General features: G+C 42.1%; 1 protein-coding gene across 1 annotated transcript; it reads left to right on the plus strand.

Moving 5' to 3' along the window:
• The first annotated feature begins 1634 nt into the window (after nt 1-1634).
• wnt9b (wingless-type MMTV integration site family, member 9B) lies at nt 1635-7675 on the plus strand. The gene is made up of 4 exons (XM_075453977.1): nt 1635-1765; nt 2281-2534; nt 4152-4417; nt 5792-7675. Exons 1-4 carry the CDS (start codon nt 1680-1682, stop codon nt 6251-6253), a joined length of 1068 nt encoding a protein of 355 aa, XP_075310092.1. The 5' UTR covers nt 1635-1679; the 3' UTR covers nt 6254-7675.
• Nucleotides 7676-14922: the final 7247 nt, after the last annotated feature.

A 14922-nucleotide genomic window follows, 5' to 3' on the forward strand; every position in this document is an offset into this window, starting at 1 on the left:
TTTCAGCACGGTGTGCACTGTGTCCTTGAAAAATCTGAGAAATGGGACAAGTAAAGGACAGAAGAAGAAGCGACAGTCTTAAATAAAACTATTTACAGCTGATGAACAGAATCTTAAAGCAATGTCTCTAAACAATTAGGAAGAAGCCCAGCAAAGACCTGACACAGGACCCGAGAGCTGCATCCGGCCCTCCAGTTGATCCATCTACTGTTCACTTAAGCCTCATCAGAAATGGTCTCAAGGTGGCTGTCAAGAAAACATTCTTAAGGAAGGGAAACAGGGAGAAAAGGCAGGGGTATGCCAAATTACACAAGAACTGGACTGAAAATCAGTGACAACAGGTCTTATGGAGTGATGGATCCTCAACAATACTGAAGCGGGATCATCTTGACAGAGCGAAAGAAGGAGAACTGAAGACTACTTATTAGAAGACGTCTTATTCACAATATTATTTTAATTTATGTTTGTACATGTTTCAATAAATCACTGCGCTTATTTCCCATTTATGGAAAGAATTAGCTCAAGACTTCCACACAGTCCTGTATCTCTTGTCATCATTGTAAACAGCAATGAAGAAAAACGCACCCTGCCACCAGAGAACAAACTTTACTGTGGTTTAGACAGCACATGGCATAGAAAACATTGTAGAACATAGTATTCCTTTCCGTTAGTGCAAATAAAAGTCAGGAAAAAACATTATTTCCATCGTTTTAGTTCTGCTGTGAAAGACCTTTGATTTTACATGCGCAGTTATTAAGCCATACTCCCGTGTCACCTTATTCCATTAACTAGCTGCTGAAGCACTATTCTATATTTAGAGCAAATACAAACATTTGATTATACTGTCCAATGACACATTATTCAACTCGTGGCTTTGTTCCCGGATTTTGTTCCCCACTAGATGGGGCTACATCCATTAGAGGAAGAAGATGGAGTCTGATGGGAAGCAATAAGCGTGCTTTAATTTATTTTAATCACTGTTTGCTGTTCTGTTATATGTTTACAGGGTTGGATGAATCCTCTTTATTACGTTGTTCGCATGTAAGTTCGTACAGTTTTGAAATGTAATAGCTTGTAGGATTAAACACGATAAGTTTTGTTTTGGCTTCACCGTTAGAGGATGTTTCCCGTCTTTAAATTTGGCGCTTCAGAATGAGAAGTCAGGAAACGCCATGCCATCTAAACTAAGACAAATTTCTGGGGGGGGAAAAAATGATTCTGATAATTCCATGTACAGTGACAGTGTTTGGAGTTAGGAGATGGAGACCATAAGAAAAGTGTTCATTCTGAGTGCCAAGTGTCTTTGTAAAAATGTTTGAGGTTGTTTCCCTTTGCGCATCACAATTAATAGAGGCGTGAATGTGATTGCACCACTCAGTGCGTTCAAGGTTCTTGTATCACAGCAATAAGCCGCAGTGCTTGTGCATCTATTTACACCTGGGTGGCGTTGCAGTGGGAGGGAACATACAGTAATAATACTGACAGAATCCAATGAGGGTGCGGCAGGATGATGCTTCCTTCTCCAAAAAGCCCTGCCTCCCAGCGGACCACAGGGCCATACGCACGGGGATGAAAGTCTGTGTGCATGTGGGGTCCCTTAAAGAGAAGCGCCGACCAGACGGCAGAGACTTTCTCCACAGAAGAATCAGCGAAATGAGGAACAGCGCCAACCCGGCACCATGCGCTCCAGGTTCCCAAGGACCGCCTGCCTATTGCGACTCATTGCTCTCTGCATCCTTCTCTCACACACTGCAGCTTATTTCGGGTCAGAAGCAAATTTATTCATTTTTTCATCCCATTTGATGATTGACTTTGCAGTTTTTAACCTGAGAAGATTGCTTTGGGGGAAAAAAATACTCATGCGTATTTGTGCGCAAACTCTTGAATTATATCATTGGTGTCATGGAGAAAAAACAACCAAATTTTAAACTTTTGTTGCAAGTAAAAATGTCGCACTATTTGGAATTTGCAGTTTTATCAAATTAACTTGAATTACCAAAACATTTGGTAATTCGTAAAATCTTTTTACGCATTTTCAAAATTTCACCATTACAGTTTCTGCTCATGAACATTTTTCAGGAAAGTTGAAACAATGCTCTTTTTTGTTTGTTTTTAAGTTACTTACATAAAAAGTACACATTTTCCATAGTTAGATATTTTAAAGGATAAATTAATGCTGGTGGTGGGAGAATAATACTAGAAAGAGTTTCAGTTTTGTGGCAAGTAATTTGTTTTCTCAAGATTTGATCCTTAATGTGTGTTTTTCCTTCCCATTCGAAGGCTGACAGGTCGTGAGCCCTTGGTGTTTTTACCGGGTCCATATTCCAATGACGCCCCAACAGGAAAGACCCATCTGAAGCAGTGTGAACAGATGACTCTGACCAGGCGGCAGAAGAGACTGTGCCGCAGGGAGCCCGGTTTGGCCGAGACGCTCCGGGAGTCGGTGCGCCTCAGCCTGCTGGAGTGCCGGTATCAGTTTAGGAACGAACGCTGGAACTGCAGTTTGGACGGCCGGGGAAGCCTCCTCAAAAGAGGTTAGCCATCGTTTCAGTCTTTAATTTTAATCCACGGCGGTTTCACTGACGTTGACCGCAGTGAAATTATTCTTGCTGGAGGGCGCTGGGTTCGGTCGGTCACAATAAATCTAATCTCCATGTGTTTCTACTTACCTCAAGTGTGACCTGTTATAGTTTTTTTTCTTATCAGGTAAGCAGATAAAACTTATTTCGTTTTCAGATATATTTATAAAGACATCCATCATGCCAAAATGAAGTGTGTGTCAGAAGGCCGTACACTTTGTAGCTAAACCACACGAAGTTAGTGACAACAATAGTTAATCCACCAAAACAAAGAGGAATCTAGAAATATCAGTGTTAAAAAAAACAAGGATGAGCAATATGTGTATCACCAGCTGAACAATTACATAAGAGGAGATTCAAGGCTGCTTGTTTTCTAACTTTAATCAAGTTAAATTGTTTTTTGTTTACCATTTCATAACTTTTCATGCCATCCACATGTAAAGCTTCTTGAAGGGAAGGTTCCCTAGCTATCTTTTACATATGAATTCCTGTGAACTCCAGTGCATATGTTGCTAAAAAACTACTGTATCCAATATATATATTAATGTATATAGATATATACTGTATATATGTGATGTTTTTTTTGTCCAATTTATATTTTGGACAAAAAACATTTTTGCCTCTTTTAGTTGTTGGCTCCTTATTGAAGGAAAGACTTTACTATCATAATGATATTGCAACAAAGAAATAAGTTTAAACTAATACAGCAAAGTATTTTGCATTGGATCCCATTTCTATTTAATTTAACTTGTGGGTCTTTTTATTTTGAAGACGAGAGACAAACCCACTGCATCACTCCCAGGCACCTCGAGCAGCTGTTAAAACCAACTGATTTGTGAAAACAACACACTCCTCCTAATCCGTAGACTTTAAACGTTGCCTTGAAAAGTATCCTTCCCACGGGGTTGATAGACAATTGATTAGCTACACTTGAATCTCCATATTGGATATAATTCAAAACCCTGGCAAGTCTGCTGGGCACACAAAATGCTGTAGGATCTTCCAGGATTTATGCATATGGATATCAGTGTGTGGGAGAACATGAACAGGTCAGCAGAGACGTAATGAGGGAGTAGAAAGCCAAGAAATGCGGTGCGGTGGAGAACGTTCAAGCCCTGTGGTTATTTTTATCTCGGGAAAGTGCCCATTCCCAGAGGAAAAGGGTGGCGTGATTACGCACTTTGATCTGGGAAAATCCTTCCTAGACAAAATAATAATTAATTGGATCAAAATATACCCTGGTGATGACTCTGGGCAAAGCAAATAACAGTGCACAACCACAAGGAAAAGGTCAGAAGAGGAGTTACGACACAAGAAAACTCGTAGAATCGCTGAGGTTGTTGTGAGCCATGACAACGTAGTGTGCCATTTGTAAACATTTTATCCCAAAGCTTAATCACTGGCACAAAAAGACATCGTTCATTATTGCATATAAGGAATCACACAGTTTACACTAAGATCCAGAAAACTGACCAGTTCTATCTTGGATTAAAAATGTTTTTTTTTCATTTATTTATTTTTTGTTACACAAAATGATTTGTCCTCCTCTCGTGTCTTTTCCTTCCATCCCAGCATTCAAGGAGACCGCCTTCCTGCTGGCGGTGTCCTCTGCAGCATTGACCCATGCGCTCGCCAAAGCGTGCAGCTCAGGGCGAATGGAGAGGTGCACGTGCGACGATTCCCCTGGCATCCAGCACCGAGAAGCGTGGCAGTGGGGTGTCTGCGGCGACAACCTGAAATACAGCACCAAGTTTCTCAAGAAATTCCTCGGCCAAAAGCTTGTCAGCAAGGACCTGAGGGCTCAAATCGATGCACACAACATTAACGTTGGAATTCGGGTGAGTTCAGAGATGTTACATTAAATCGACTTCAACAAAAACAGCATACCTCTCCCAATCCTTTATGATGAAGTTGCTCCCCAAGGCAACAAAAACACCTTTACCTAAGCCATAATTTGCTCAATTAGCCGGGCTGCAATTTTCCCAGCAGCTACACTTCTGACACACTCCAGTTCACCAAAGAATACAAATGCAGAATATTTTTAAAGGTGCCAGTCAGAAAACCTGCCCCCTCTCCCATTTGTTGCCATGTTTAGCTTGTGTGGGTAACACAGAGGCAGTGCTGCAAGGAGACAAGATGGCTGTGGGATCTTTGGAGCCAGGTGTTTTCAGGCATGATAAAGCTTGCTGTGCGGGCCAACAGAAAATTAAAGGTTTCATGTTGGAGAGAACGATTGTATCTGTGGCCTCTTTTTAATATACGAGCAAGCATTTTTTTCCACTTACTGGATCACTGTGCTCTTCATAAATCCACCTAATGTTCATAACCACCACTCTGAAGCTCTGAAATAGCCAGCCCCAGGGTACAACTCCTGTAGCTCACACCTAGATGGGAAAGGAAAAACACAACAGGAAGAACTCTATCTTATCTCATCTCGACTGAGTTAAAAGTTTTACACCAGTGTGGCTGAAAAGAAACCAGGAGATGCATTAACAAAAAACATGAAGTGGTTGAGTTCCCCTCAGCTCACAGTAATGGTGCTCTGAAGCCCCCGAGGGGTTCATACCTGCAAAGGGAGGAACTGAGCAGAACTTTTCAACCCAGCAGTCCCCTCTGGCCTTCTCATTTTGACCTGTCTCTGGCCCCTGCCACGACAGCAGCTCTCAGCCTGACTGATTGCGCTCTCATCACTGACCATCAAGCTCAGTGAACTATTAACCTAAATGAAGGGCAGCATCACGGACCGCTACTTTATATATATATTTTTTTCTTTCTTGAGCACAAATTCCTATCAATGTTTTCCACTGGCAGGCAGGTGTGAGATACTGGGTGGAGAGATTCCCCTGTCTGCTCTGCCTGTCACCTGTGCCTCGGGCTTTAGAAAAGAGAGACAGGAGAGAAGCAGACGGAGCTAGTTTCAACACATTTGGAGAAAAATAGCAAGAGCTGTCCAACTGAGAAATGTGAGGTGAATGAAATACGACAAGCTGAGCAGTCACCATCAATCCATTATGTCCAAAATTTTGACTCAGGTGAGCTATAGGCACATATCCCACCACCCCTAAGCTTCTACCCACCCTGCAGGAAACTGTCTCAGTCTGTCCAGATAGACCCCACAGATAAGAGGCCAAGTAATGAATCAAACTGGAAGAGCTGACATTTCTTTTTTTTTCCTCATATGCTTTCTTTTGTTTTACCCCCTCCTATCTCAGGCTGTGAAGAGTGGACTGAAAACAACTTGCAAGTGTCACGGTGTTTCCGGCTCTTGTGCCGTACGGACTTGCTGGAAGCAGCTGTCACCTTTTCATGACACCGGGCGGCTGCTGAAGTATCGATACGACACTGCTGTTAGAGTGCTGAGCGTCACCAACGCAGCCACGGGGGAGACCGAGCTCGCAGGCCCCCGTCGCCACGGCCAGAGCCTCCGCACTACCGACCTGGTGTACCTGGAAGACTCCCCGAGCTTCTGCAGGCCCTCCCGCTACTCGCCGGGCACAGGCGGCCGGTCATGCGCCAAAGACACGAGCTGTCAGAGTCTGTGCTGCGGACGTGGCTACAACACAGCCATGCGCCTCACCAGCCTGTCCTGCCACTGCCAGGTGCGCTGGTGCTGTCACGTGGAGTGTCAAACATGTGTCAGGGAGGAGGAGGTGTATACATGCAAAAATGCATAAAGACTTGAAAAAGGGAAAGAATGATGGACTGCAGCAGTGGGAAAATGTGATTAAGATTGATCTTCAACGAGACTGAACTGTAATCTATTACAGACAATCCACTGAGGGATCTCACATCAAAGCGTGTGTTTGCAGATCTCTTTTCTGACTTGCATGTTATTTTGGGAGGAATATACTAATGTATCATTATAATATTGCTACAGACTTGCTTACTGACAGCTTACTGTTGATAAGGATGTTTTTAAACTAACCTGCTTTTTTTCTCGCTGGATGCACTGAAATCCCACTTTTTTGGGGGGAAAGAGGGAAAAAAGCTCTTAAAACAGATGCTGGACTGGAAGCATCCAGCAATGCAGCGCCGAATCCCAAATGCCTGGGAGCTCTGACACTGACTTTATTGTTTCATAATTGTCTTCTGACATTTTACTATTTATTGTGTCATTCTTTGTGTCTGTCACACTGCTGCTTTATACTTTAAATCTTGTAATCAAATTTTGCCAATAAGGCAGAAATGAACTCAAGAGGAAGCTACCTGTCTGTCTTTCTGACTGCTGTGTTGATATTTTCTGCTGTGGAGAACTTTTAAAGTTTCTTTTTGAGTAAAAGCACTTGAGTTGCTCTTGCTACATATTAAACAAATTGTATTGTTAATGTTAAGGTCTAAATTTATGCATAGCTAGAATCACTGGAAGCTTTGAGGGATGGCGGACACCACTGACTGGGGTTATCGTGTAAACAAAGAAGCTGGGTTTCAGTTGCTCTTATGGAAATGTCTATGGAAATCTCTACATGTCGAGTAATGCGTGCTGAGCAGAACAAAGGCAGAGGGTAACAGTGAGGGAAACACGGAACATTGTCTTTGAAAATCAGTTTAATTTGGGAACATACCAGCCCTGCTCTTCTATTTCAACTTTTAATAGAAACCCACACTTTCCTATACTTTTAAGTGTAAAATTGCCCGACTGAACTATTTGGTCTTCAAAGTCGAAATTAGCCACATCTTTGTTCTCTGTGCCTTTGAAGTGGGTCAGTCATGCTCCCTATTTTCCCTAATTGCTAATCAAAGAAAATCACCATGTTTACTCCTCTAATGTCCAACTCTATGTCCATGTGTGCAGGTCAAAAGTGCATGTTGGACCCAAAACATCTGTTTTTATCGGCCACTTTATGGTTTGTCTAAGCGATTCCGAACTGTATATGTGAAATGAATATAACTCATAGTGTGGCCCCAGGCGTCTGACAATGTGGAATCATAATTTTCTACCTCACTTCAACTTTTGGCAAATATCAGTAAGATTTATGAGCTATGGAGAGTTATCCTCTCTGTAGATACATGTTTTTTCCTTCTGCATTTGTTTGAAATTTCATATTCTAGATGTCTGTGCAGGTCGTTTGAATGTGGGAATATATATAACCATTATTCAAAAGTGAGTGCTTTTTTATCTTGTTGCTTCACACTTTTATTTAAAACAAATAAGGTAATAAAAAGACATACATTCGTAAGACCTACGAGCTTATTGTGTCTTACTCAGTTGCTGCAGGCGGTCACACTCAACCGTGCCATCACAAACACGTCATGTAATCCACACGCAATGGAGAAGCGAGCGCAGTCCACCTGACTGAAACTCTGGAAAGCCGCTTCCTGCTGATGACGCCCTGCCCTCCTTTTCATCTGAAAGTACTGTGGTCTCGCTGCATCACCCTAAACCACCCAGTAAAAGGCGAGGGGTGGGTGGGCGGAGGGCACGCTTACAGGTGTTGTGCCTCTGGCCAGCACACCAGCCACAATGACAATCATAATGACGACGATAACAAAGGTGATTACTCAGAGAAGCACTGCCTTGCGGAGCATTTGACCCCCAAAATTGCTGTTAGAAAGTTACAACGGGCAGCCGCACAACCATGATGAGAACAGTTTATGTGCTATTATCCGTGAATCATAACTTTCCACCCATCAGTGAATGTACAGCACACAGAGGGCTATTGTATGAAGTATTTACAGTGTACTCTGGTGCTTTGATGTTGCTGTCTAAGTACTGTGATTACGCATTATCATTCGTTATTAGAACATCAACTTCAGATCCAAAGTATTGGAGTCAATTATAAAACAATTTCACAGGTTTAATTACCTTAAAAATGTCATTATGGATGATAGTGCAGTATTATAGAAGCAAATTATCTCTCCATATGATGGGTATACTGGTCTTGCCCTGGGGACAAGAATCTCTTTGAATTTATACCAAAACTACCTTTTTGTTGTCAGTCCTAAAAGAGAACAGAACCAAATGCCCTTAAATGGGGTGAATTTGAAACTTGGTTTAGCATCATGAATCTTTTAAAGATGATTCGCAAGTATCATAAAGCAATATCTTATTTACAATAGAACATAGAAAACATGTCCAATCTTGAAAGTGACACGTTTTACTGTTTCATGAAAAAAAAATAATAATTTGATGGCAGCAGCATGTCTCAAAAAAGTTGGGAGTAGGGCAACTATGCAACTCAAGCGATTGTAATCCTATATCAGACAAGAATGGGACGACATCCCTCTGTCAAAGGTCCAACGGCTGGCCTTCTCAGTTCCCAGACATTTACAGACTTTTGTTAAAAGAAGGGATGTTACACCGTGGTGAACATGGCCTGGTCCCAAGTTTTTTTAGACATTTTGCTGCAATCAACTTCAAGACGAGTTAATATTTTTCATGAGATGGCTACATGTCTCACTTTCAACATCTGACATATTTTCTATGTTGTATTAGTTCAGTCAGAGCTTTAATTTCAACAGGCTTACTTTCATAAGAACAGTAGCAATTCTAGCTTGATATTGCTCAGCAGCAGACATTACTTAACCAATATATCACAAAAGTTCCATATTCTCACCTTAAGTGCTATATTTCAGATCTTAATGATTAATCAGCCTCTAAAGTTAAAATCAAGATTTAAAACTTCCTTACTTTAGCTGAAAAGCAGTTGTTTTTCTTATGGAGAGATAAAATGGTTTTCACTGCAACAATATGTTTTGGTCCATTTAATAACAGCATCATATTACCTGTATGAACCTTTGCATGTGTCCTTTGCTACAAATCTAATTTCCCCTCCCAGATAATAAAGTTGAGAACCTCAGTAATACATGAAATGCGTCAGTGTCTTTCCAATGACTCAGGTCAAACAGGTTCACATCGCCATGCTACTGTCTCACCATATTAACTCATCATATTATAATATTGCAGATCAATATTTAACTCTATTCTGCATGAATGTCACGTATTAAAACAAACACATTCCTCTCGGCAGAGCTGCGGGACAGAAAAGGAGACGGAGAAGTGTGTCATGGGTGGACTGGGGTTGAGATATTGAAGGACATAAACGAAAGACATGAGGATGGATGGATGAGAAGGGATACTTTGTGGCCCCAGGAGGCCTATCCCCTGCTGCTACTGCTGTTGTTTTATAATGAACTCCTAAAGCCTTCATTTCCCTCACGACTCTGAGTGGAGGGGGTGCAGAGATGGGGGCTGCTGAGTCCAAAGCTGGATTCGCACGCACAAGCCCCGAGGGTGGCTGCTTTGAGCAGGGTGGGGGGCTGGACTGAGCAGGGGTGCAATAGGCAAGCTCCTGTGTCTGTGTTTGAAAGAGTCCTGACAGGAGACAGGTGAGCGCAGAGAGGTTTTTGCATATATGTGTGAGCATACCTGCCATGTGCACACCTGTGGTCACTTCAGTGGGACTGATACACGAGTGTGTGTTTGTAGTGAGGTTTTCCTGTGCGGGTGTGGGCTGCTGTATGCTGGAGCTTCTCTCTGTCACCCTAAGACACTAAGCAACATAGATTATGTAGGTAGACACAGAGGTAACACTATCTCTTGTGTCTGCATTGACTTGGTTCAGGTAAAGGTTACCATGCCATGCGGGGCCGCAGCTCTGCATCCAGCTCTGATTCCGATGATAAATTGGCGAACCCATGCCGGAGTATTTTTTCAGATATGTATGATATTTGCGTTGCTAAGCAAAAAAGATATTATCCATTGCAACTTACATAGCTTTCAGGTTTATACATCACTCATTTGAACGGTAGATGTTAACTGAAGCGTAGAAAGCTTAGTAAATACTTTGCTCAAGGACACAAAGCGCCTGTAATCGGAACCTGTGAGCCTCAGGTCAAACATCTAAACCCTTCAAGACTTCCACCTCTGAAGAGTAGACACTTAGATAGCATTAGCACCGGGCCTAATCCCCTGCACCCTGACATTGCACGGAGGATGTTAAGTGATGCAAATGAAGAGGAAATAAACTGATTTGATGAAAATTTAAAAAAAAAAAGAAAAAAGAAAAAGAGAAGGCAAGAGCAATTTCTGATTGTAGCATGGGGTAGGAATTTGGAATGTGAAATGACTAATGCAATTGCTCAACCCACAACAAGAACATGCACTGCCTAGAGCTATCACAAGGCTGAGTGCATACCTGTACAGGGGGGCGGGTGAGTGGGGTTAATTCAGAGGGTGATTCGGGCTGGGATGGTGACTGAGCTCCTTGCAGAGGGTAATGAGACACATGATTCAAATGATGGATCTTCACCTGAAGGTGGGAAAAAAATAAACCGAACAGAATCTTCTTACATTACAAATGATTAGATATTTTTAAATCATGCACAAAAGACTCAAGATTAAAATCAAGTGTGCCAGGATTCAGCGAGCTCTTGTCTTTGGGTTTACAAGACAATAACAATCAAACCTGAGAACTGGCCCTAATCTTAGAGTTTAAATATTTAACCCATGAATCAATAGAAGAGTCTGTTTTGATTATCAACTAACCAAAGTCTGTTTATGGGATCTGGAATATCTTTTTTTTTCTTTCTAAATTTTGAACATGTCAGCTTGAGGATGTGGCAAACTGCTTGCTACAGAAGTAGTGCCAATGAACTACTTTCACACAGCAAAGATACCTGCAAATGTTTACTGGATTCCTATTGAACAGTCCACTGTGTGCCCCTCCTCCCCACTAACTCCCCATTGGGAAGCTTCTGGGGGAGGCTTTTCCCATGCTGCTCGACAGTAACACCTGCAGCTCTAACAGTAGAGTTTACAAGGCAGCCACTGAGATAGGACATGATAAGACCTTGTGCACCCTCACAATTGACTCCCCCTGCTCAACGTATGGCACTCCTCTTACTTTTCTCTCACAAACACGCACAGCCGGGCACACAAACACACACTCTGACCTCCATCACAAGCAAAGCAAAACTTTCCCACGTCAACAATGTCCAAGTAAGAAAAACACAGATAAAGGCCAGAGCTATGTGTTCTCCTCAACCAGCAACATCCCAGAAAATAAGTCTGGTATGTTGTCTGTGATTATTTGTAATCTCTATAGCTGCTAAATTTGTGCCATCTTTGGTTTATGCTCTTGAGTGTTCACAATTAAATCATCACTGTCATTAAAGGATTCAAGCACACAATGAGTTACCGTCAAAATCCGATGTTTTTTGAGCTCCGTGAGCCACACACTAAGCTGACTGACACATGACTTAATCACGAGCGTGCGGTTTAGAGTGGCAGCATGGTAAGTAGGAAGCTGTCAGGCAGGGGAAGCCCGATGCAGGGATCTGTGCGTTGCTGTTTATGTTCCCATCCCTGCTTAGCTGTCATCCAGCCTTGAAGGTGGAAAGCATCTCCTCATCCTTTAGAGATCTGTGTGTCACAGGTGGCATGGCTATGGCTGAATGCCATTGACATGTGGGAAAGCACCCCTTTCTCTGTTCCAAAGGGAAGCAAACAAGGTCCAAATGATGTTTTATGAAGAACCATTTCATGAAAAGGATTTCAAATTTCAAATGGGAAGCTTGACTGCGTCAAATAAGTTGGAAATCTAGAAATAAGTTCCCGTGTTAAATCTCAAACTTGTAAAAAAACACAATATTCATTTACTGAAACAAATAACATGTAACAAGTAATTGTAAATGCACATAAACTGCAGCAATGGACATATTATTAGACAATAGGGCGTATTCCTCTTTGAGTTCAGTCTACAATTCTATTTGTTCCTTTTTTTGTGCAAACATTGCATTGCTGGCAGTGTAAATCCAAGTATCTAGCATCTGACCTGGTACGAGCGACAACAGGGGTGGTCAGTCAGATTCCTGGAGGGGTTGGGGGATGGCATCCTCTCTGATCCACTCCTGGACCCCGTTCCCACCAAAACCCACGGAGACGTTGGGAGCTTATGAGTTTCTCCTGTCATCTCTGACAGCCTCTCATTTGCTTTCATTCAACATCTCATCACGGCTTCAAAGACGAGTGGCTCATCTCCCTCAGGGGGGAGCGAGAAGATCAGTGTGCCTTCAAAAAATGAATGGTATCCAAAAATTGTTGACCCAAGGCAATTTTGCTCCTCATAATTGGCTTCTCCACTCTGTCTTTCTTGGGCAATCATTGCAGAGTTATGATGCATTATACTGCCTGGAAAACATCATTAAGTTTGTGTGTATAGACAATTCCATAACATATAATTTTCCCTCGGTGAACAAAACAGTGTTATTAAGGTTTGTAGTCTTTGAGTACACTGAGTGCTTTCTTCCTTTAGCGAACAATTAAGCTGCTGCAGTGTTGTATAACTAGGATGGGGGGAACAATACAGCATAACATTTTGTTTGGTTTCAAAAAGACTCCCAAAGAGACACAATATGGTGCTGAGAAATATCTCCTTTTTTTTCTTTTTTGAATGTTTCATTCATGTACAGCACAGTGCATTTACAAATTCCAACTTACAAAGCTCTTGTCTAAATGTAAGCAATATGAAACATTTAATTGGTTTTACATAATAAATACTTTTTCAGATTAAGATTTTTTTTCAAGTGAGCTATTTTAAAAGATATAGATTGAACAAACCAGTAAATCAAGTTATAAAGCCCAAATGTTTTGAGTATCTGAGACCAAACCCTGATTTTGTACTATTCATGTGTATTTAGGTGTGATAGCAACCTTTTTACATCAAATTAGGTGTAAGCACAAGTGACATCTCGGTCAGTCAGAGGGGCATGATTGAGTTCCACACCTGGAGTCCGGATTCCAGTTTGTGCCCGTGGTGCTCAGGTGCAAGGGAAAATCTGTAAGCTCATCTCATCCTTTCCTCAGGGCTGAAACAATAAAGGACAGATGGAGAGAACCCCACGACCTAAGTTCGCCTCATGTACGGCTCAGAAAAGGTTTGACGGGGGGGCTTATTCTTCCTCTCTTTGGTTCTTTTCTGTTCTGAGCAGCAAGTTGAAGCTGTGCACATCCAACTGTTGCCCCGGGGATTTGTTATGACAACCGAAAACGGTGAACAGCAAGAGCAAGAAGTGGCATGAACAAATCTCAGGGTTTCTGATGGGTGGGGGTTGGTGAAAAAGACCTCTGTTGAGAAGTGTCTAGCCTGAAGATACAACCATCAACTCATGTACCACCAGGCCGCCGCGGGAAAACCGTCTGGGCTGACTTCTGTTTGCTGTGCTGAAGGAGAAAAACAAATTCAGCTATCACTGGCAAACGGGAGCTTGTAACAACTCATGCAGATAATTACGTTAAAGGATGCTTGAATTGACTTTACTTGCTCGCCATGCATTCATTGGTTCTGCCCTCCCAAACCAGCAGACACCACAATGACGGATGTCTGAGGTAAGGTGATTGAGATGTGGTTTTGTCAAGGTGCCAGGCAGCGCCCTAGGATGATTTTCCTCCCTCTAAATCACCAAAGAACCATTATGAAATTTTCACATCTTGTTCTGGGAAATTCAATCATGCCACTTTCACACAGTACTCTGTGTCAGAGTCAGCCTGTGACTGGCAAATTCACAAACACCCCATCTCCTCTCTCTGACATCCTCTCTACAGTGATCTGCGACTCTCACAATGAAAAGATTGATAGTATAAGCTTTGGTGCATCTGACTGCAGGCAAGAAGGAGGCCTCTGGATAGACAAACAGGAATACTCTGACATCTATCTGTGGAAAAACAGAATAGCCTAATTAGACCCAGTCAGGGAGAGCTGACAAAAGCTAGCCTCGGGATATGCTTCTCAGACTCTTTCTTGTCACACGTCTACATGTCAACAGATTATACATCTGCACTCTAAGTGTGTGGGTCAAAGGAATCTCTGCCAGTTACTACCTTTAAGAGAGTATAAAGTGTAATGGAAAATGTAGGCCACAGCTGAGATTTAAAGTGGAGAAGTGCAGCATCAAATGATGGAAGACAATTATGGGGTAACTCTGGCGTCTGCACAACATGCAGTGCTAACATGGTGTCACGTTTCACCTGATGTATAACAGCATTATGGAATTTAAAACCTCGAAAAGGTCATTCTAAAGAAAATTAACAAAAAATGAGATATGTGTTGGGATCCTTTGTAGTTTGTTTACTGCATCCAACAGGGATACACACATTTTATGTAACGCCAAAGATCGTATATCAACCATTTATTTTTCTCACGAAAGCACTAACCGTGTCTATGACTTTCTTGTGTCGACGTGAAAATATCACAACATACCCGTCTCTAAAGAGAGAACTGAGTATACACTTGTTGTATGACATTTACAGTTTCTACAATTCAAGGCAGAGTGAGTCCTCCTCATTTCGTTTTCTCTTTCATCGGGTGACGCCGCGCAGCTTCCTCTTAGCTACTTCCGTACACAA

Source organism: Odontesthes bonariensis, chromosome 21 (genome assembly GCF_027942865.1).
Source record: "Odontesthes bonariensis isolate fOdoBon6 chromosome 21, fOdoBon6.hap1, whole genome shotgun sequence".
Classification (NCBI taxonomy): Eukaryota; Metazoa; Chordata; class Actinopteri; order Atheriniformes; family Atherinopsidae; genus Odontesthes; species Odontesthes bonariensis.

Bases quoted from the DNA above. Each gene is read 5' to 3' on its own strand.
- wnt9b (XM_075453977.1), top strand. From the start codon at position 1,680: ATGCGCTCCAGGTTCCCAAGGACCGCCTGCCTATTGCGACTCATTGCT. The intron at 1,766-2,280 runs GTCAGAAGCAAA...TCCCATTCGAAG, and splicing joins CACACTGCAGCTTATTTCGG to GCTGACAGGTCGTGAGCCCT. The intron at 2,535-4,151 runs GTTAGCCATCGT...CTTCCATCCCAG, and splicing joins GGGAAGCCTCCTCAAAAGAG to CATTCAAGGAGACCGCCTTC.